The sequence below is a fragment of the Amia ocellicauda genome, chromosome 5 (assembly GCF_036373705.1).
Source record: "Amia ocellicauda isolate fAmiCal2 chromosome 5, fAmiCal2.hap1, whole genome shotgun sequence".
In the NCBI taxonomy this organism is placed as follows: domain Eukaryota; kingdom Metazoa; phylum Chordata; class Actinopteri; order Amiiformes; family Amiidae; genus Amia; species Amia ocellicauda.
In genome coordinates this window covers 27,953,879-27,978,383 of record NC_089854.1, presented here as the reverse complement: position 1 = coordinate 27,978,383, position 24,505 = coordinate 27,953,879, and the positions used below count along the sequence as shown (strand labels likewise).

The following is a 24,505-nucleotide window of genomic DNA, read 5'->3' as shown; positions in this document are numbered from 1 at the left end:
GTTATATATATATATATCAAGGTCTGCACCATTTAGATGAGTTTTGTAATCTCTGCATTGTGTGCCATCTTTTGTAATTTTCTTAATTTTATACATATTTTTTTTGTCCCCTCTCTGACTAAGTAGCAGCCGTTTGAATAGATTCTCGTTAATTCTCACACACGCTCTGAAAGGCACACATCCTTCAGAAGTGCTGATTTGTCATGCTGAGTTGTAATTGGCTGATGCTAATAGTTCCATGTCTCTTCTCTTGTCCGATCTATAGGATGGACTTGCTATCTCTGGTTTCCTAGGAAACAATTGAAAAAGTAAGACATTTGTATTGAATGGAATTGGAGGTCAATAAGCTCAGTGGCTATTTTTTTCTTTTTTTTTTTTTTACTTGTAGTTTTAATATATATATATACCCTCACCTAAAGGATTATTAGGAACACCATACTAATACTGTGTTTGACCCCCTTTCGCCTTCAGAACTGCCTTAATTCTACGTGGCATTGATTCAACAAGGTGCTGAAAGCATTCTTTAGAAATGTTGGCCCATATTGATAGGATAGCATCTTGCAGTTGATGGAGATTTGTGGGATGCACATCCAGGGCACGAAGCTCCTGTTCCACCACATCCCAAAGATGCTCTATTGGGTTGAGATCTGGTGAATGTGGGGGCCAGTTTAGTACAGTGAACTCATTGTCATGTTCAAGAAACCAATTTGAAATGATTCGACCTTTGTGACATGGTGCATTATCCTGCTGGAAGTAGCCATCAGAGGATGGGTACATGGTGGTCATAAAGGGATGGACATGGTCAGAAACAATGCTCAAGTAGGCCATGGCATTTAAACGATGCCCAGTTGGCACTAAGGGGCCTAAAGTGTGCCAAGAAAACATCCCCCACACCATTACACCACCACCACCAGCCTGCACAGTGGTAACAAGGCATGATGGATCCATGTTCTCATTCTGTTTACGCCAAATTCTGACTCTACCATCTGAATGTCTCAACAGAAATCGAGACTCATCAGACCAGGCAACATTTTTCCAGTCTTCAACTGTCCAATTTTGGTGAGCTTGTGCAAATTGTAGCCTCTTTTTCCTATTTGTAGTGGAGATGAGTGGTACCCGGTGGGGTCTTCTGCTGTTGTAGCCCATCCGCCTCAAGGTTGTACGTGTTGTGGCTTCACAAATGCTTTGCTGCATACCTCAGTTGTAACGAGTGGTTATTTCAGTCAAAGTTGCTCTTCTATCAGCTTGAATCAGTCGGCCCATTCTCCTCTGACCTCTAGCATCAACAAGGCATTTTCACCCACAGGACTGCCGCATACTGGATGTTTTTCCCTTTTCACACCTTTCTTTGTAAACTCTAGAAATGGTTGTGCGTGAAAATCCCAGTAACTGAGCAGATTGTGAAATACTCAGACCGGCCCGTCTGGCACCAACAACCATGCCACGCTCAAAATTGCTTAAATCACCTTTCTTTCCCATTCAGACATTCAGTTTGGAGTTCAGGAGATTGTCTTGACCAGGACCACACCCCTAAATGCATTGAAGCAACTGCCATGTGATTGGTTGGTTAGATAATTGCATTAATGAGAAATTGAACAGGTGTTCCTAATAATCCTTTAGGTGAGTGTATATGCAGAGAGAGAAGAGAGGTTTACATTTGCTGTACTTGAAGATTTGCTTTTTCAATCACGGAAATATTGATTCATATGTATATTTAAAAAAGGATCAACAATATTCTGAAATTAAGGGACTTCTTATGGCAGCAGAAAAGGGTTCCAAAAGTAAGGGTGCCCCATCTAGTTATTGTCAAAACAAGGCCCCCACTTCATGGTCCTATAGCTGTTTGGCATCATCTCTGTGTAGTAAACCTCAGAATCAGCACAAAATAAGGAGGGTTATGAAGACTCTCCTCCAGTCCTCTCAGGGATGGAGTAGGCAAAGAATCCTTCAACAATGGTGATGGTAAACCTGTCACCCGGTGGTGTTTTCTGTAAAGCTGCCTCAAGTTTTCTGTGTTCTGCCATTTGCTCTATTTAAAGGAAGGAAGCAGACAACTGATGTTGCATGTGGAGGATGTGTATTCTGTCTTCATATTTTGCGAGCTAGTAAGAGGGGTATAGTGTTAAGCCAAGCTGATTAGTAATTTGCTACTACTGTAAGGGTGCAAAAAAAAAGATAACTGCATTTCCCAGGTCATTGACCAGCCTTGCCTAGGGAAGGGTGATTTGTTATCATGCAAATAAAACAGCTGCTGCAAACAGTTAAAGAATTGATGAATTATCTTTCGTGTATGCTAGAGCAGTAACGCTGCTTCTAATGAAGCCATTAGAGATCAGCGCAATCATCCATGAAATACCCCTCTTTCTCATCCTTGTGTACACTTCATAACATGATGTTCAATTAAGCAACTTAAGTGAATTATGCACAGAGAACTAGAATATAGTCTATAGTATTGTTGTATGTTCAACCATTATTATTTTTTTATTTACTTTTGTCTTATATCTGATATTTTTGAAATGCTAATTTTGCTTTCATCAGACCAAAGCTTAATACTGCAGTTCCTAATGACTTATAATTTAGTGGTATGTACAGACAGGTCACAAATTAAAAGAAAAACAGTTTTTCAGTAAGGTGTTGAGCCACCAAGAGCCACCAGAGCAGCTTCAAAGCGCCTTGGCACAGATTCTACGAGTCTCTGAACTCTACTGGAGGGATGAACACCATTTTTCCAAAAGATATTCCATCATTTGTTGTTTTGATGATGGTGGTGGAGAGCGCTGTCTAAAACATTGGTCCAAAATCTCCCATAGGTGTTGAATTGGGTTGAGATCTGGTGACTGCAAAGGCCATAGCATATGATTCACATCATTTTCATACTCATCAAACCATTCAGTGAGCCCTCGTGCCCTGTGGATGGGGCATTGTCATCCTGGAAGAGACCACTCCCATCAGGATAGAAACATTTCACCATAGGATAAAGGTGATCACTCAGAATAACTTTGTAATGATTTGCAGTGACCCTAAGAGGACAAGTGGACCCAAACCATGCCAAGAAAATGCCCCCCACATCATAACAGAGCCTCCGGACCCCCTCACTGTAGGGGTCAAGCAGTCAGACCTGTACTGTTCTCTTGGTGTCCCACATATGCACTCGCCCACTTGTTGAGAACACTAGCCAGTTGAGCATCTTTGTGACTGAAGCTGCTGCCATTTGTGCCCCAATAATGAACTCTCAAAGTCACGTATGCCCCGTTTCCACTGGCAGATGCGTCCGGATGCTTAAGCCAGTGGAAACACCAGTTTAAGCATCCAGGGCTGGACCCGTCCCCAGTGGAAACGGGGCACAGATTTTGTGTACGGTTAACTATCTGGTGCCAGACGTGGCTGTAAGCGTCTGTCACGCCCACTAAGGAAATATTTTGCTTTCAGAAGCGGAGATGTGTGCTTGACTTGTAGACAGACAGGGAAGAGATCAGCTACATTATGTCATGCCATGTGGGATCACGAAGAAATTACAGTTTTATTAGCACCATGGAGTGAAATCCCCGTACAGAAACAATAACTGCTTACAGTTAATATCCGAGTGTATTAAAAACTTGCCAACATGGATTTCACAGTGCCGTGACTAGTTAAAAATAAACTGAGGATAATAATCGGAGTGGTAGCAGCCGATATTATTAATATTTTATGAATAACTGGACGGTGTTTCAGGCTGTTGTCCTGTGAATGGTGTGCAAGTCTGTTGTATAACAGCCCCGCAGAGACAGTCAGTATGAAGGCGATTTAATTAACGTGCCCATTTACAAGTTAAATGAATGAATGAATAAATACAGCAAATCTGGGTTTTCCTCTAAAACATTAAGGACTGGTTTAATAAATACGTCCATAAGTCTATAAACGCCGTGACTGAAACGTGAACTGAAACTTCAGTTAAATTATAACCTGCTATATTGTAGCTGGTTGATTAATCATGAAACATGTATTTTGTTTCAACCTTAACTTGCCCTCTTGACTTAAAAAAAAAAAAAGTGTTGTTTGCAGTTACAAATCTCTAGTAAGATTATATGTTAAGAGGGAGTCAAGTTGTGCCATTTAAAATGCATATCTACTAGCACATATCTCGATGATGATTACAATAATAACAACAACAATATTAATAAATAGCAAATACTTATTTTTATTGTTGCACATGGAAATGTTTTCTTATGGTAACGTAATGCTTGTCTGAATATAATGTTGTCTATACACGTTTTGCTATTCCTAATAACGCTAAACAGAAACGTGTATTTATTACGCTGTCTCCAATCATGTAAAGCATAAAGAATAAAATAGACACAAAAGTCCTTTCCACATCAGGCTGTATCGCTCGTAGTGTTGTTTTCTGTCTGTTTTTAAAACGAAACACAAACCAAACCCACAATCGCTCTGCTCCTCCCAAAACAGGGGACGGACTTGCTACAATGGCCTGGTTTTACAAAAACCAGCACAGTACGGCACGGCACGGGCGCTTAAGCCAGTGGAACCGAGGCACTAGATCCTTTCCTCTTGCCATCTTGATCCAAAATCGAGGTCAGCTGATCCTGCTCAGCATTGTTATACATGCCACAGAGCATGATAGGATGTTAATTGCTTAATTGTATCATGCAGTACACCTCTTTAGAGGCATCTGCACTCGTTATGTTCCTCCACTAATTTATTCAGGTTTTTCCCTTAATTTTTCACCCGTCTGTATGTGGCAATGTAAAAGTTAAAAAAAAATATATATATATATATATATATATATTAATTTTGGGTAGTATGATCAGTTAACAAGCCTAGGTTTTTAATTTGAATACATGTGCTATGGCAAATTTAAAAAGCTTTCAATAGTACATTAATGAAAGGCTGTTAGAATAATTTTGAAAATATCATCAGCAGGCTGAATTTAATAGTTTCAATTATGTTTTCCTTTTGTTGAAAAATAAATAAATATAGAGCTATTCTAAACTGTAACCTTTGCTATTGTTAAATAATAAAAGTAAAAATAAAAATAAAAGATTAAAAAAACACACACCAAAATATGTATAATATGAACAATATGGGGAACCGTTACTTAATTATTAAATAACATTTAAATGAAAAAAGGCAACCAATTTAATAGTATTATGTCATAAATATAGTAAACATACTACAGGATTTTACAGCTTCCACATTGGCATTCACCAATACCTGAAATCTATTAATTACTTAAACTTAAAATGTAGAGTCTGTATTTCATGGATTGCAATACATTTCAGCTACTTTAATTTGTTAAATATTTTAAAATTAAACCTTTCTATATCACCTGCATCCATTGTAACTCTCTGTAGCTTGACAGGATTTAACTTTAAGGTTTTGTGGTCATAATGTTAGGTCTGAAAACAGTAGTTTATTGTGTAGTTGTACAGCAGGTTTTAGAATAAGAGGAAAAAAACGAGAAAGAAATTAAATGTTGCAAGTGGATTAATGTAATCTCTTAATTCACAGTCTGTTGTCCTTGTTCCACACAAAAGTATTTCACAATCCAACAATTAAGAAAGCCCTAGACAAGGCTACGTTATCGAAAGAGGTGGGTGTGTAAAGCTTTGTGATTTGAAAGCTTTCTACACATATCCGTATGTAGAGAAAACGCTTGCAGGAGAAAGTGGGGGGAAATGGCAAAGCTGACCTGTTTTCATGAGAAGAATTGCAGCAAGCCTTTGGTACCGCCAGCATGGTTGCTTCAGCAAACAAAAACATTTGTCAGAGAGGAAAGGTGAAATATGTGTGTCTTATCGGTGATCCCTTTGTCAGAAAGAATACGATAAAAAAGATTTGTATTAAACAGCGGGAAAACACTTGATGTGCAGTATGTGTTCAGAATGAGGCAGACAGTAATGGACACATGAGCTTCTTGAATTTCCATCTTAGTTTACATGAGGAAATAAAGGTGACACAGATTCTATTCAACCTGAAGAGGAGATAGGCCAGACTGAACACCTTTACCCCTGAAATAATAACAGTTTTTGACGAATTTCCCATAATTAGTCAACGCTAGATACTTTCCTATAGTTCTTAGTAAATGCTTCATAGATGCATTAAATCTGAATTAATTTGTAATTATGAAAACCTTTGTTGTCAGATAAATGGTTTACATTTAGTTTAGCCATAGCGTGTTGTTTAAAAAAAAAAAAGTTATTTTATTATTATTTATATCTATATCTATTTAAATTATTATTAAGCAGATGAATAGTAGTAAAATAAATGTTCAATATTTTTGTATCACCATTATTAAAACTATTGCTTTTCACCTAAATATTCTTTTTGGGTGAATTTGCTTTTCTTTTTCTTTTCTTAACCTGCAGTTACACTAAGTGACTCAACCTGGCTAGTCTGTGCCTGCCACACAGCACATTTTAGCAAGCTTTTAGGATTGTACAGTAGAGAGGTTCAGTGGAGAACTTGTGTAGGGGGAGGACACAATAAAGGAAACTGACATATTTCCGAGCTCTTTTGATGCCTCGTATCAGGCAATGTTGTTCTCACTGACATGCACAGTAGATTTGCAGCCCTTTCTGTTCACTGTGATCGCCAGCCCTGGCACTGTGTGCTGCATAATGGGAACTTGCAGTAGGATTCTTCTGCTTATGTGGTTTACTTGTCCTGCAGGAAGCAAAAGCGGCGGTGGAGGAGACTAAAGCCCTGCGCACTCGGATTCACCTCGCAGAGGCCGCCCAGAAACAAGCCCGAGGAATGGAGATGGACTATGAGGAAGTCATCCATCTCCTGGAGGCCGAGATAGCCGAGATGAAATCCCAGCTCGCGGCTCAGCCCGCCCACACTAAAGTATGCAGAAATCTCCTTCTGTTAAGATACCTTATTGCTTCCTGTTCCTGAGAAATCCAGTCCTGTTTTTACTCATATCATGTTCCCTGTAAAGTAGGTCACTGTTTGCTTTGTATTATTCAGTAACTGGGATGATGTGCAATGAAGGGTTTAATGTGATCTTTGTGACGTCTATTTAGGCAGATATTTTTAGGATTAAATACAATTGGCTAGCAACCTTATAGGTCATTGGAGCATAAAACTATTTTAAAGCCTTATGTGATTGTTTTAATTTTGGGTGTTTTGATATATATATATGTTTTTTTATATACATACTGTTTTTATATTATAGTGAACATAATTCTTCCTTTTACCTTTTGATCCAGAGTTTTGCTTTTGTGCTTTGAACCTTTTTTCTAATATCATAATCTTCAGTTCAGTTACATAAACTATTAAATATGATACCTTATTGCTTCTCAGAACCTGTGATGGATGTGTTCTTACAATTCTGTACTGATTTGAACATTTCCAAAGTAAATGTGTGGTGTGTTAAACAGCTTTTATTAAAGTTTTCCCAGTTGTTTAAAAGGCCGTAATATTGTATTAAATGAAGAATTTTTATTTTTTGTATTCATTTGGAAAGGGAAACCACAAGTATTTTATTCATTTTACGAGTATAGTACAAGTGTATTTTAAACACACAATATCATGGTGAACCCCCAAACCCAAAGACCACCAAAATTCTGGTGCTTTCAAATCAATTTAAATCTGCATTTAAATTCTTTTAAATCTGAGGGATTGAGAGACATACAAAAACTTTGGATGCAAACTGCAACAGGTAATTTAATACTCTTGTGACATACTCATTATCTTTTTTATGCAACATATTAAATGCCAGTGAAACTTCTTTTGATATTTTATGATTCATTAACAACAGAAAATAACAAAAAATGTCATACATTTTCTAAAAATAGCTAATAATTGTAAGTAAGAAAAAATAATGAATGCTTCTATGTTCGAATAGCTGTATTGTCACATTTGCCTTTGCAGGAAGAAGCTCAAGATCACAAAAAGAGAATTGCTGTGCTGGAGTGTCAGCTCAGAAAATCTGAAGGTGCCAAGAAAGGATTTGAGGTGGCCACGGAGAAGCTGTTGCACTTTGTAGAGGTAAATCATTAATATCTCCACTTCAGACATGGCAGAAGATTATGGATGAGTAGAGATTGGATGATCCATGTGTTATCCAGGTGTTACGGTTGCGTGACCACAAGCTATATCAAAGCTGTGCTACTGCACTTATACAGGCTTGCAAATCTGACTTTACTGTCAAGCCATGATCCTCTCCCATGTGTATATAGCCTGACTGGGATAATAATGCAGTGCTTTTATAAGTTCTGTGGTCATCAATTCAAATAACTCGCAACAGAGGGTTCACTGGCACTGAAATCTCTAGAAAACTTCAGCCGTATTGTGACATGAAAGACAAAGCAGACAGCGGAGTCTTTATCTACCTGAGTAGGCTGTATATCTCTGGATAGCCAAGGTCTTTAAAGTGTTTTCATTGTGCTGTCAAAATGGTTAGGTGTCACTGGTGGGGGGAGGAAACATCAGTATTCAAATCATCAAACCTGGGCTAATGCTTTCCTGGCAGCATGGGTTGCACTTTAAAATAGCTGCAGTCTCTGTTAAGATACGTTCTAATGAGAACTGAAGTGAAACCTGACAACTTCTTTCTTCACTCAGCAGCCCTCTGCTGCCTTTCTCAAATTGCAACAGCAGAGCTCGAGTCACAGAGATATCAAGGTTATTACCGGAGCCCTCTGAACGTCCTGGGTTCTGGTACATTGACCTTCTTGACAGTTCTCCCCGTTCCTTGTAAAGCAGGATTAAGAAGCATCACACACCATCACTAAGCTGTAGGAATTGCAGTAGAGTTCATATAGAAGCTGCTGGGATGAAATATCCGCTGCATCCTTTTATTGAGTGTTTTGCAGCAGTAAGTATTTAATTGTGCATTCAGTCTCTGAAACATGAGAGAGCGACTGTGCTTTTGCATAGTATATTTCCTGAAGCTGTTAATTGCTTAAGCATATTTCTGGGGTCGTGGCGTTCAACTGGACTTCTCAAGTGCACGTCTTTCGGATTTATCTTGGCTGCATATTTAAATGACTCATGAATTTGTTCACATTTGCATTGGTGCTTTTGTTTTTGCAAATGGTGATTGGAAGTAGACACGACAGGGACAGCCTGGTTCTTGATACACTAGTGCTGACCCCAGAGTGTTAAAGCTCCACAAACTTAAAATGCCTACTTCAACTGTACTGTCTATATCCCAAATAGATCTGTGCTAATGTACTTCTTCATATAGTATCAATCCATTCAATAGACTGAAAGACATTAGTCTTCAATGGCATTTTGACCTAACTTGCCAATAGTTAATTTACACCTCCAGTGCTGAAGTGCGGGGTAAATCACTGTAAAAGCTGGCCCTAAAAGGCTGTAGTTTGGCTCCACTACATTCACAAGTAACACAGAACCATTGCTGAAGCATTGTTTCCCTGGCTAATGCAGACATGCAGCCAGCAATCAAGCTGTCAGGATTTCAAGGATGTGCATCCCTGGCTACATTTGGCCTCTATACTAAATGCTTTGAGAATCGTTGCAGTGTCTGCTGGCGTGAGCAACCTGAGGGCCAAGGTAGACTTGTGATGCTGCAAGTACTGTGTAGTCTTACTCTGGCCTCATGCACATTTTCATGTTTGAAGGTCCTCTAAACATCAGAACAGTGTTGAAATGAACTCATGACATTTACTCATGTTTCTACACAATCATCACATATCACTTACTCTGGGTATTGAAATAGTATGAGACCCGTGTGTAAATGTGTTTCGGGAAGGTTTTTAACTAGGGTGTCACTGAAAATTAAGAAGAATGCTATAAATCATGTTTCTGGGATTCTTCAATAAAAGCCAGCTGGATTGAAAAATGACACCTGATAGATTTTGTCTATATTTTGAATTGAATCGAATTGAATCGAATTGAATTAAATTCAGTGTTCTCATGGTTCTCATATTTTTCATGCTTTTTCATAATTTTATTTTAGATTTTATATGTGTGTGCATTATTTTCACAGGTTGTACAAGACTTCTTTGCAGACAACCAAGGTTCTCTGACAAATTATAGGTAATGTATACTGTTCAAATCTAGTAGAAGTTGTAATTAATCAGATACCTACATGTGCTATCAGTGATCTTATCCGAGGCACCTAAACAAGGTTAAAAGCTGTCCTTGCAGTATCAGTACTGTCGATGTACTGGCAGAAATTATATGGCTCATTGAAATAAACTAGTAAAAACATTTTTTTGTAATAATACAATGTTGACACACTTAGCTAAAATGACTAAAAGTTACAATTTTAAAATAAATTAATAATGGCTTTTTATATACACAGCAGAAATTCAAATTAATCTACAAGTACAATTCTACCGGATATGTTTATCTAAAGAGAAAACGCTTACTGTAACTTGTTGCTAATGGCAACACTTTAATGGACCTTTTGACAGCAGTAAAGTTTTCACAGTCCCTTGTGGCTCTGCTGGATCTGCCAATCATCCTCAGCATTATTTACTTTGCTGTGGAAGTACCTTGCCTGGTGCACCATGGGATTACTTCAGTCTGCCCTCATAGAGAATCAGTACCTTTCTCAGCAAGTGTATGGTAATATGTTCTTAATTGGAGATGAAAAAATAAATAAATTCTGAAACAGACCATTTCCCTCTTTTGAAATCTTCAGTATCCCAGGGTAATTTTTTCAGCCCCTTTCTCAAACTGGCTGCAAACACTCAAGTTAAGTAAGTGTAGTTAGGCTAAAACCACCCACTGCTAACACCCAATTTAGTCCTTTCAATGCAACTATAGTATTCTCATGACCTGCAGAGATTTTATTTTATTTGTTTTCTTGAAATGCTGTGGAGTGTGGTTTAAGAAGCTAATGTTTTAGTTTGATATTTTATTTGTGGAGTTTTCTGGCCTTCAACCCTCATTTCTTAGGGCCTTTTTAATGCCTTTACTCTCTGGTAAAGTTGTTATGTGTCTGGTATGTGAACATAGTGTGAGTTTACAATAAGGAAGGCTGTCTTTAGTTAGAGTAGATTGTGATAAATTGATAGCCCTGTGCTGTCATGATAAGACGGATCATTCTGATTCTTTGTGGTTGAAATCTGTCTTTGCCAACTTTAAAGCCCAAAAAAGGCTAATTCTTTGTTAATTCTTTTCACTATCTTTCCATTCTTAAAGAGAATACGAATATTAAAGTGAACTAATTTTGAATTTATCTTGAAAAGAGAGAAGTACTGTTAATCAGCAGGAAAAGTGTTATTTTATTTTAAGATGGTTTGAAAGCACAGAATGGCTGAGATTTTGGACTGTCAAGCACAAAAAATGTTTCTTGACTGCAGTTTTCCAATTCTAATTCTGTACAATGCCTAAAGCATTAGTCATGCTGAGAATGTATATCCGGAATAAAGTGTATGGAAAATGATAGTATGGGTACCACATAGTCTCTTCATATTACAATAAAAATAAAGTCCACATTTTTGTAGACTCCTGAATCCAGAAAATGTTGATATGCAGGCAGACTGGCATTTAAGCTTGGCCAATATTCAAACATGTATAATTACACACACACACACACACACAAACACACTTATATATATTTTTTCTCATTTGCGTCCACGGGACACTGAAAGTTGATTTCCTTTCTTCAGTAAAATTGGGAAACTGAAATATTTTCTTCTGAAAAAGGTGTCAGATCATTGCATGTATTTGGCAGCGGTTTTAACAAGCTCCAATTATGTGGTGCCTAAGCCGTTTGCATGTCCTTGTGCATTCATACTGCCTTCATGACTCTGACACCTCAGATGGAATGAGAGCTCAAATTTTATAATGACGACCCCTGCAGATTTTAAAACCGATTTAATGCTCGAGTTTTCCTGGACTAGGTTCTATTTTTCCATGTAGTTTGGATGCCACATACAAGAAAATAAAATACAGAAAGTAAAATAAATAAATAAAGTGGCAAAATAATTAAATAAAACGTATCAAGTACATCTTGTTTGTTTCAGAAAGTCATCCTGTATTATGACTTATCAGTTGTTTTTAAAACCAGGGCTGTCTCTTGTGAATAACTTTCATTTATTCATTTAAGAGGAAAACTGAACACTGCTTGGCTGCTTTTGTGAGCAACGTTTCTGTTTCTGGGAATTTCTGGAGGGTTATTGAGAATGCAGTACAAGCATCTTGGGTAGAAAAGTTTTGCGGCCTATGTACAACTTCAAGTCATCATAGAATGTGCCAGGGCAAGATCCAAAGCACACAATTAAGCCAGAGGTCCTGCACACTTTTCCCATTCCCAGTGTGAATGTTGTTTGCCCTCATTTTGACTGACAAGCTTTAAGCACCCAGGGGAAGGGCTGCTGAATTAAAGCACCGGAGAATACATCACTTTCAAGGCCTTTAGGTTGCGTGCAGAATTCTAATTGTTCCATGGCAAAGTTTATTGTTTCTGTCAAATCCATTACGATACAGAGCCCACTGCAGGGGTATGTGCTCATGAATCTCATGTGCTTTTCCAGCAAACATTTTTGAGGCCTCATACTGCAGCTGTTTTGAAAGCTACTAAACTGGATATATATATATATATATATAAAGTGAGGGAAAAAAAATATTTGATCCCCTGCTGATTTTGTACGTTTGCCCACTGACAAAGAAATTATCAGTCTGTAATTTTAATGGTAGGTGTATTTTAACAGTGAGAGACAGAATAACAACAAAAAAATCCAGAAAAACGCATTTCAAAAAAGTTATAAATTGATTTGCATGTTACTGAGGGAAATAAGTATTTGATCCCTTATCAATCAGCAAGGTTTCTGGCTCCCAGGTGTCTTTTATACAGGTAATGAGCTGAAATTAGGAGCACTCTCTTAAAGGGAGTGCTCCTAATCTCAGCTCGTTACCTGTATAAACGACACCTGTCCACAGAAGCAATCAATCAATCAGATTCCAAACTCTCCACCATTGCCAAGACCAAAGAGCTGTCCAAGGATGTCAGGGACAAGATTGTAGACCTACACAAGGCTGGAATGGGCTACAAGACCATCGCCAAGCAGCTTGGTGAGAAGGTGACAACAGTTGGTGCGATTATTCGCAAATGGAAGAAACACAAAATAACTGTCAGTCTCCCTTGGTCTGGGGCTCCATGCAAGATCTCACCTCGTGGAGTTTCAATGATCATGAGAATGGTGAGGAATCAGCCCAGAACTACACGGGAGGATCTTGTTCATGATCTCAAGGCAGCTGGGACCATAGTCACCAAGAAAACAATTGGTAACACACTACGCCGTGAAGGACTGAAATCCTGCAGCGCCCGCAAGGTCCCCCTGCTCCAGAAAGCACATGTACAGGCCCGTCTGAAGTTTGCCAATGAACATCTGAATGATTCAGAGGAGAACTGGGTGAAAGTGTTGTGGTCAGATGAGACCAAAATCGAGCTCTTTGGCATCAACTCAACTCGCCGTGTTTGGAGGAGGAGGAATGACCCCAAGAACACCATCCCCACCGTCAAACATGGAGGTGGAAACATTATGCTTTGGGGGTGTTTTTCTGCTAAGGGGACAGGACAACTGCACCGCATCAAAGGGACGATGGACGGGGCCATGTACCATCAAATCTTGGGTGAGAACCTCCTTCCCTCAGCCAGGGCATTGAAAATGGGTCATGGATGGGTATTCCAGCATGACAATGACCCAAAACACACAGCCAAGGCAACAAAGGAGTGGCTCAAGAAGAAGCACATTAAGGTCGTGGAGTGGCCTAGCCAGTCTCCAGACCTTAATCCCATAGAAAATCTGTGGAGGGAGCTGAAGGTTCGAGTTGCCAAACGTCAGCCTTGAAACCTTAATGACTTGGAGAGGATCTGCAAAGAGGAGTGGGACAAAATCCCTCCCCTGAGATGTGTCCAAACCTGGTGGCCAACTACAAGAAACGTCTGACCTCTGTGATTGCCAACAAGGGTTTTGCCACCAAGTACTAAGTCGAAGGGGTCAAATACTTATTTCCCTCATTAACATGCAAATCAATGTATAACTTTTTTTAAATGCGTTTTTCTGGATTTTTTTGTTGTTTTTTTGTCTCTCACTGTTAAAATACACCTACCATTAAAATTATAGACTGATCATTTCTTTGTCAGTGGGCAAACATACAAAATCAGCAGGGGATCAAATACTTTTTTCCCTCACTGTATATATATATATATATATATATATATATGCAATAGTCTCCAAATGCAATCAGACCCTAGTGTATCTAGAAGTTAATTGATCAGCAAAATGCAGGTGGCCTCTCAATATTGTAAAGACTCAATATTGTATGTATTGTCAGTGTATCTGTCAAAAGGATCCACCTTGGCTTTGATAACATGGAGGAGGCACTCCCTGTACGCATTTAGTAGTTTAATCAGTTTCTCAGGAGGGATATTTGACCACTCTTCCATGCAGAACATCTCAAGCTTGTCTGTCTGCCCTGCAGTTGGATGTTCATCCCTCAGATTTTCTATTTTGAGGGCCAATCAAGGACTTGTACTCTGTTAACATAGACTTGGATGTGTGCTTAGGATCATTATCATACTGGAACCACCATCTGCCACCAGACTTGGCAAGGGGGGCTCCAGATTTGTGGCACAAATATTCTAGCATATTTTGGCCTCCATGTGTCTCTCAACTCTACGACACCACGACCAGGGGATGCAAAACAGCCCCAAAGCAAAACACTATCAGTAGGTATGACCTTCATCCTAAAGCAAGCTTCACAAAGTCACATATACTCCTGCTAGTCAATGCAGGTAACATTTTTTTTATTTTAGTCTCATTCCAGCTCATCGAGTGATTAAAAAATAAATAAAGAAAAGAATAAAAGTTGCCAGGAAGATCAATCCCACGTCAAAATATGAGCCATTGCCTTTAACAATTTTCTGTTCACTTTGAGATGCCAGGAATAGTTATTTGTGCGGATATTGCCTCTTCCTCTGGAGGAAACAAAAAGACATCTTGAAGTGTAGGTGGATCCGAGCAGCGCTGTATTAAATATAAACTAAAGGAGCGCATTTCTCTCTTGGCAAAAGCTAGCTTTAAAATATTCTGGATAATAGAAGAATGTACTAATATTGGTGAGGAAATCGCAGCATTAGTGAGGAACTGGCATTTACTTTGAAACGGTAAAAGAAACCCAGTGCTGTTTTGTTCCCCTCTGACAGTTCTGTGTATTTTCCTTACAGGCAATATCCTTAAAACCTGCCTAATGTTTAATGTAACTCTTGAAATTGTGTACATTTGTTCCCCCCACTTTGACAGACCAGCTGATTGTTATAGAAAGTCCATAGATGCTGCTTATTGCTTTGGCTTTCCTGGCACAGTCTTTGAGATGACATAAGCAGAATGCTGGTCTTGTCTTGCAGTTCTGCGAACGACCAGAAGATTGGCATGTCTTCCTCCTCACAAGCAATCGCTGCACGGCTGGGAAGAAAGAACCCCTGGACAGCAAGCGCCCTCGTGTTAGAAGCCAGAGAACTTAGCAGATCTGTTAGAGCCATTCTTGAAGTAGATTGTAAGTGATTTTTCATCGCCTGCATGACAAATTTATTTTGGTTTTGGTTTTTCTATCTACAATTTATCACTCAACCAACTTTTACAACAGCTTGAGGATCATTATTCAACATTTCCTGTTATTTATTGACATGTTTTAGCAACCTGTACTTCTTTCTCATCCCTTTTTTTTTTCTCGGACATAAAATATTTGGGACATTAGACTTCACAGCTCTGGTGTTTATATTTTTATTGTTTCAAAGGTATTTATTTTCCTAGTGTTGCTACTGTAAATCGTATTTTTTCCAAAAGGAGGCAAGTGCACTATGAAACAGCAGGCTTTCTGAATTCTCCAAAATTGTTTATCATCATTTATTTTCAGATTATTTTAAGAATAGGGTAAACTTTTCTGAGATTAAAAAAATAAAATAAAAATTATAGAAAAGGATCTCATGCTATGTGAGTTAGAAACGGATAAATGAACAGCGAAGTAATCATCCATGTCACCCACTAAGGCTGTTGTGTCACTATAATACCGCCGTGTTTGCTATTTAAACAAAGCCCCCTGGATGTAATGTATTGAGACGGGTGTCACTGATTAAACTCTAGTGTGAAAATCATAGGATCAAAAAGCCATGCAGTGCACACATGTATAAATATTTATATAGTGCTCATAATGTGAAAAGAAGCATTTAACATTTTAGGGAATTCAAATATATATAAATGTATTCGATTTTTTTCCTTTTAAATGTATTTGATCGGTTTCTGTTTTTTACAACTTTTTTTTAAATAATATATTTTTTTCCTTTGATCTTTCTTTAACATTTGACATTTAACATTTATTTTCATTCCACCATAGACAGAATTAACACTGCATCTAACAGGATGTTTGCATTCAATGCATTATCACACCAAATTATCTGTAGAATCTGTAGTAATTATGAACCCTATACATGCAGAGAAATAGTCAAGAGGCATAATTAGTGCAGCACAAATGCTATGATAGTTCACAGTTCACTTAATAATGATGGGAAGGAAACTCTAAATCATAACCGTACTCTTGAATGGTACATTAACAAATTAAAATCTGTAAAAACACAGGTAATCCAATGGATGAGCTTTTGGAAAAGTAGGTCACATGAGGAACTACAATATAAGGAGCATTTCATTGCATCAGTTAGGGGTTTATTGATCTAAATCACATCAGCCGTGGTAGCGTTGCTTGGAAACAGAAAGAAAAATGTAAAATTGTCCCTCAGACTCCCGATTTATTGTCGTTTAAGCTGCCAGCAAGCTTATACCCAAAAGTACACAGTTTTTGTTTTTTTGGTATTTTGTGTTCAAATTAGGTCAAAGAAAGGCCACCTTACAGAAAGGAATGTGTTTTGTAAAGGAAAAAATCTAGGCCAAGGATATTTAAGCAGTGCTGTGTTTTTTTATATCTCGGGATCGCTACACAAGCCTTGTTTGGTATTTTGTCTTTTCGTCTCGATGTTTTCTGCTGTGAGATGTCAACATGTAAGAGATGTTTTTTGAATTGGAAAGACATGCTTTGGTATTAATATCAAAGGATATTTCGTTATTTAGAGTTTCTTTACAAAGCTATATTTTGGAAAAAAATAAATCTTTGGTTTATCAAAGTGGAACCATAAAATTAAAAAATGCGGCATCGCACCATGGGACATATTAAAAATTGACTGGCTGTGTACTACATAGGACTGCAATTAATATTTTAAGTTTGGCTAGTTGTTACATCAAACAAAAAGTTTGAATTTGGGATCATAATCAAAGCATAGCATGCATATTTATTTTCTCTCACAACACAAGTATTTACAAATCAAATTACGTCTGTCAACTAACAGATCTCACTAAATATTACTTTCAAATTACAGAGTAAAGGCTTATCAGAGAGCCTAAATCCGATTCTTTGTAATTACACTTGTGAGTGTTGGTCTCAACCTCCTGCCTTGCATCTAGAGTATATGTGACATTATTATTTAAAAGAGCGAAGGCAGAATTTGAATTCTGAAGTCGTAGAAGACAGTAGTGTCTCAAACCACTGTGGTTACAGAAAATCAGCAGCACTTTTAAACTGACTGGCAAACAGCCGTGTAACAATCATTCCATGAACCAGCCAAATGTGGAAGTGTTGGACTCTTCTATATTTAGATACTGCTAAAGCTACCCGTATTCAAGTAAGCATACAAATGTCCGAAGGCTTGTATTGCATTTTTTGTGATAACTCTGCATTGGCCTTATTTTTAGACGAAACAAGGTGTGTTCTATTGCCATGATACTGTGTCTTGCCCCCTGTATAATTCATGTACATGTACCCAAGCTGTACATATGAGAAAGTAGCAAAAGCTGTGAAATAAAGTCCTCCCTAGTAATGGGTTGTCTTTTTTTGGGGTGGGAGGGGTTATCTGTAGTTTCTGTGATGTAGTGGTGGTGGTAGTAGTAGTTGTGATCGTGCTGATTTTAGTGTGTAGTATTTTAGGATTGAAAGGCTCTGTCTTTCACAGACCATAGTGTTCCTCTATGGACCAAGGCTTGAAGAGCACATTTTACATTTAACATTCACGGCTACAATTCTTGAGGACATTATGATATTAGAGAATTGCTCTTACACCACTATTACAAAGTCATATACGAGATTAATGTTAGGTAATTTAGCAGATAGATGCCATTTCATAGATTACTGTTAGGTCATTTTGCAGCTGCCTTCATCCTAGGCAACCTATATGTTGTTTTTTTCAATGACTAACTTACAATGTCCTAGATATACACATTTGCACATCATTACTGTAAAATCATCTATAGGCCTATATTATTGTGAATAACAGTAAGGTTGATGAGAAGATAAGAAAGGACTTCAGTAGTAATGATAATCTAAGTGAAATGAGAAAAGTACAAGCAGGTGCTTTTGGAGAAAATAAGAGAAGGGCATTAAAAAAATACAAAAAACAGCACACCAGTTGATCAGAAAAAGCATGGTCGCTGTTAGGAAGAGTTTAAAACGTTTATTTAAGAACATTACCCAAGTCAATATCTCTATAGGGAAACAGATTAATGAATTAACAATGCAGTTATTCCTCCAACTCATTGGGATTGAAGACACCTTTAAATGCAAGGCAAATTGATAACTAACAAGATTAATCTGGAAACACGTACAATAATAAATCAGGGAGTATTTAGAGTGGCTTATTTCAGCAGCACATACAAAGTTAAGAACTATGTAGTATTTCTAAATATACAGGATTTAAAGCCTGTGTTATTACGTGAGGGTAAGTGCTCCTACACCGAGTCTGCTCCACATGCAACAGTTAACATGAGTATCAGATTCATGCTTTTTCAACGTAAAGCGCCCTATCAATTATATAATAATTAGGCCACCTGCCAATGAGGACATGGCTAGAAAAATGCTGTCTCACAAATGTTCTTATATCCAGTTTTTGTTTTATCAATTAAGACCACATTTTAAAAGCTCCACAATTTGATTGCTATGAATAGCAACACTCATCTCTTTTATTCTTTAAAAAAGCAAAAATAAATACATACTGCTCATTATCATAAAAGGAGACAATCAAACTAAGAAACAGTTGGATTCTCTGTAAAGTGATGTCTGAATGTACAATGTTTAAGTCAAATCATTCTTACGTTATCAGCATTGGAAGGGTTGTGTTTATTTTTGCAGGAGGCAATTAAATAAATATCTTTAGCTCCTGATTGGGTAGTATCTTGAAGAACAACTGAGAAAATTATGGCCATTCCCCGATGATCTCTATTTCCTTCTCTACAAGTCAATAGCTGGCAGAAGATAGAGTACAATTGGCAGATGCTTAATGCCATTCGAGGAGTGGACAGCTCATATAAACCACCTTTCCATAAAAGTAATGAGATCATGTGATTTAATCAATACATAATTGATACATAATCAATACATAAATCAATTATGATGAGCTACAGATAAGGAGCTCTTGCATCAGCTTCACTATTCTGAAAACAGCTTTTTCCCTTTCTTCTTCTCTTCAGTTTTCACACAATCTAGCCTGTATTGACTGCCCCTTGTGCAGGATTGGTAAAATGCTCATTCGCCCAAATGAAGGTCAGCAGTTACCACTGGGTTTGCTGCTGTTATGTCACATCAGAGTATTTCTGTCAGAAACGGGAGGAAATGATCAGAGCCACTGCCCTGAAGCGGAGGACAAACATCTGTTTCTTTAAAATACAGTCAACACCATGTGTCTGGTTGCGCCTTCTCAGCTAGGATTATATGCAGTTTCTGTTATTATTTTTGTTTGTTTTTTTCCTGTGACTTCTTTCTGTGTCAGGCCATTTGCCCCCTTTTAAAAAGAAAATGTTTAAATGAATCGACTGGACATCCTCAAGGGATTGTTTTCTTTTTCTTTTTACTGTACTATTATATTTGCCACAGCAGGGGATGCCCAGACAAGAGTATTTGCTACATCAATCAAATCTGTCCGAAAGGAGAGTGTTTCCGCATGTTGCTGAAACGTTAAGCCATTTATTTTATTCCCATTCACAGACTCCTGTGTAATTTTTGGTTGTTTCTTTTTTGTTGTTGTTTGGTTCGGAGTTCATAGAAATTTCACAGGTTTATAAATAGTAGTTGAAAATGGGATTTCTGTCTGGTGCTTTGGCCTCACTGGTGTTTTGGCTTGTTGCTACTCTTCTGGCTTTGTATTGAGATCTTGGAAGAAGAGGAGGTATGGGTGTGAAAGAGACGTTTGAAACAAAAAATCAGAACAGTAGTGGTGTGGAAGCCTGGTGGTGGACAGAATGGAGGTGTTGGAAGTGAGAGAGAAGTGAAGAAATTAATGGTAGGAAGCTGAAATTGAGCAATCTACATATTTAAAAAAAAATAACTCACGTTTTTACGTGATACTGAATTATCACGTTTTTACGTGTTAGGGAATTATTGCGTTATTACGTGATAGGGAATTGTCACATAATAACAGACTGAACTAGAATACCGGAGACAAAACAATGATGTCAGACGTTGAGGATTTTGTAATTCCCTAACACGTAAAAACGTGATAATTCAGTATAACGTAAAAACGTGATAGTTATCACGTAATTACGTGATTTTTTTTTTTTCGTGTGGCAGCAATACGCTTCCGTACTAATGAATTGTTTTTTAGCTACATGAAAAACAAATTGAATCCATCTGCTTTGTAACATTGCCATATAATAACAACTGTACTGGGTAAAATCCTCTTGGAAGCAGTTTTTTGATAAGATACTCAACCTTTGTTTTCTCCTGCTAATGCTTCATAGTGTAATTAATGAAGAGCCCTTTGCTTCCTGAATATAAGTCTTTGGAACAATCTGATTTTGCAAAAGTGAGACCACAAAGTTGAAGAATGGATACATATGGTTGCTTTTTTCCTTCATGTTTTTTTCCTTCATTTGCTTTTCTCATTAATACTATTGTTCTGTTATTGATTTTTCCATTTCTTAATTTCAAAAGCCATTCAAATTAAAACCGTTACACAACCAGTGGAACAGTGATTGAAAATCCTACAAGCTATTCAGAAAAGTTGTATTTTTTTGCCTGACTGTGTTTTAAGGGTCCTTCCATAACAATATAAATGGAAAAATAATTCTGCATTGTTGTGTGTGTGTGTGTGTGTGTGTGTGTGTGTGTGTGTGTGTGTGTGTGTAATACACAAACAGCAGTAAGTAAAAGCCTTGAGATTACAGTTAAACCTGTGCTCACCGAATAAGGGATTATGCATGTTGTGGGCACTTAAAATAGGTTTTGCTTTGCACTGATAGACTTATTCTAAAGGAGGAAATTCAAGAAACACATGACTGAAGTGAGTCCATTACAGAAAGAAGGGCACCTGCCGGAATAATAGAAACAGTTGACAGGGTGAGGTCTGGTTGACATTTTATGCTTTAGCTTATCAAGGTTGCATCTAATCTTGGTGCAGCTGCAGTCTTTCTGGCTGAACTAAGGTCATGATAATAAATCATATTTTTCTGTGATTCAAAGGTGAACAATTAAAATGTGGGTAAAAGTTCAATTTTGAAGAATTACTCGAATTAATGGGGGGTGGGGGTGGGTCAGTATCACAGCCTTATTTAGTGGCAGCTGAGTCAAAGGACCCTTGTTCAACATCAGTGATTTGACATCATGTGTGACTTGAAATTGTGTGTGGAGACAAATCTGACATCAGATGACATCAGTGACTCCGGAGACACCCTGATGAGCCAGTCTGATCTTTTATTTTGGTCCCTTTCCCTTCACCTTATGCCATCCGTAACCCCCCACCACCACCAAACACACACACACACGTAGCACTGTCAGACGGGCAGCTGCACTTAAACATGGGCTTAGACGTGATTGTCGATTCCCGGGCTCCTCTGAGCTGCAGCTCCTCCACAATGCAGAGGCAAGAGTGCGCACTGAAACGTGTCTCCCACACCAGCCAGCATGTGACTGGGAGGACAGGGATGCTCACATTTTGGCATTTCTTTCCGTTTGATGACAGCTGTGTATTTTCCAGGCACATGGTATACCCTGCTAGAACCCAGGAGAAACCACCCCGGGATAACAGCTGGCTATGCAGTATTTTGTGCGCCACGTGAGGGGGGTTGAAGCAGTAACAATGTGACCCGGGGCCAAGCTCCAGCGATGGCTAGGCATCAAACAGCAGCCAAGGGTGATAACTCAGCAGAAAAAAGTTGAGTAGAATAGATGGGATAAGGATGTTGGGGGAGGGGAGGTAGGGGTACTGTAAGAAGCCATGAAAGCTTAATATGAAATGGCAAGGATATTCATCTCCTTTTTTTTTTTTCTTTGTCCACTCCCGGAGCTTTGGCAAGTCGTGTTAAAAATCCCCGGAATCCCTGCGTATGCTTGTATTGCTTACCTGCAGAGATGCCCAAGAGACCCAGCGTGACAGGCAGCTATGTTTCACGGGTTGTTAAGGGAAGACATGAGCTCGGATACTGTCATATGTCATTGGATTATAATCTGCACAGTTATGTTGCTGCCTGTATTCTCAAATTAGCATGAAATAGATATCAATGTTCTTGTTACCATGGGGTTGGGGGTGCTTACATTTTGTTCAAAGCTTTCTGCTCCACTTCAAAAGGTGATGAACCAGTTAATTCCAGTTGACCAAAACTATAGTCATGCATATAATTTCTGTTTTTCATAGCAACATTGTCTCGTTCTCAGTCTGCATCTTCACTTTTACACCTTCTAGAAAATGCAAAGATTTTTTTTTTCTTATGACCAGAACGATCTCAAAAAGAACATTTTAATATCTGACTTTATTGACCTGGAATCATCCTGTTTTTTTATACCCAATCCCTCACCTAAAATACATTTTACATTTCCCTAATAAATCCAGTCTGTTATAGGCAGTTATTTCATCAAATTAATTGTATCCATGTCTTTTCTCCCCGTTCATACATAATGACCTTGGAACGCTGTTTGTTTGATTTTTATCAAGATGCTTCTTATCAGAATTAGAATTTTGTTCAGTTCAATTGTACCTAAAATAAGGCGCAAACACGTGCTTTTCAGGTGTAACATACATTAATTATTTACTGATTGATAGTGCTTTTGGCCATTGTGGTTAATGATTTTACAACTCATTCATTTACAGTTGAGATATCAATTCTTCTAAAAGAGAGAACGCTGCTGAGAAAAATATTGCTCTTAAGTTCTGAGATACCTTTATTTGCCTCTATCAAGCACACCAATGGAAAAATCTTACTTTTGTTATCGTTCTTTTGCTGTCGATATCTCACTCTCCAACATGGCAGTTTAATTTGGGTTAGACACAAAATAAAGTAGGTACTTCTGAAATGCCTAGACTAGTCAGCTTGCTTGTCTGTGCTTTGGCCAACTAGTCCTTTTTTAAATTAATTGTATTTTTCCATTACTTACACTGCAACAAATGATGCCTGTGCAGCAATTAAAGTCTGGAAAATATTACTTCAGTTTGTGTGTTTGCATGTTAGTTGTAATATCTGACGACTCTAAAAGTGGCAATTTGGGACCCAGAAAATAGCAGTCGAATCGTTTAACTGGTTTTATTTATGCCAGATAACTATGCGTGGGCGTGTGTGTATATATTTAATGCATTTTCATCTTTTGCAATGGTAATTACTTTATTAACCCCTTAACCTATATTTCACTGTTTGCAAATTTTATTTCAATTCATTATTTCTGTGTAAACTTTTATTTATATTTCCTGAACATCATGAATGTGATATAAAAGGATTTAGTTTATCTGTTCATATGCAGTTATAGAAAATATAGCTAGCACACTGAAATTATTAAATACATTTATAAAATCTTAACATGGTGTTCATGCGTTATGATGCCAGGTATTCACACTTCAAAAGCATTTATGAATTTCACTGACATGAAAGTTAGTCAATGATTTTTGAACATAGTTCTATCCCTCAGTTTTTTTTATATAAATATTCCTGATTTCAAATAATTGAGGTTCATTTTTATACAGTGTTCTTTTTGGAGAGCTATACCAAAAAGTAAACATTCACTAATGAGATGGGTGTGTCTTAAAGTACTTTGATTTTAATATTTTATACATTCCCTGAAAAAATAAAACACATTCTCTCTGATAAATCAATAGTAGTTACCAGTGGAACAAGATTATTATTATTACTAATATTATTATTATAGGGTATGTTTTGGGACCCTTTAAAATTTTAAACCAAGAAAACATTTCCTCACTCCAGTAATCATGTTTTGCAGTGAGGTGGTAAAATGCACTTGACAGCTTGGTCATGCAATTCATATAGGCTTCCTCATACAATCCTTGGGGCATCTGAGATTAACACGAACTGATTACATTATAAAAGATTGCACGCCAAGGCACAAAATAGACCGGTGCATGTCTGAGAAACACTGAGGTTTTAATTTATAGAGATTTAGAAACTAAAATTCACAGTTTAAAGTGAGTGGGTGATGCAGGAAGATACAATATGTAAGCAGCTTTGAAGGTGGAAATGTTACAACAATTTACAAATACAATTTGAAC

The 24,505-nt window shown here is 37.7% G+C and overlaps 1 protein-coding gene across 5 annotated transcripts in view; it reads left to right on the top strand.

Annotated features, from left to right (window-relative positions):
- The window catches only part of stxbp4 (syntaxin binding protein 4), a 98,489-nt gene that overhangs the window by 49,170 nt on the left and 24,814 nt on the right, over window positions 1-24,505 (top strand). For 2 of the 5 annotated variants that reach the window (XM_066704660.1, XM_066704661.1), the window contains exons 17-20: window positions 6,667-6,843; window positions 7,873-7,989; window positions 9,956-10,005; window positions 15,332-15,480. In XM_066704660.1, the coding sequence (XP_066560757.1) occupies window positions 6,667-6,843; window positions 7,873-7,989; window positions 9,956-10,005; window positions 15,332-15,480 (493 nt within the window). The remainder of the gene's footprint in view (window positions 1-6,666; window positions 6,844-7,872; window positions 7,990-9,955; window positions 10,006-15,331; window positions 15,481-24,505) is intronic. The other 3 variants (XR_010816816.1, XM_066704662.1, XM_066704663.1) reach the window with 2 other exon arrangements.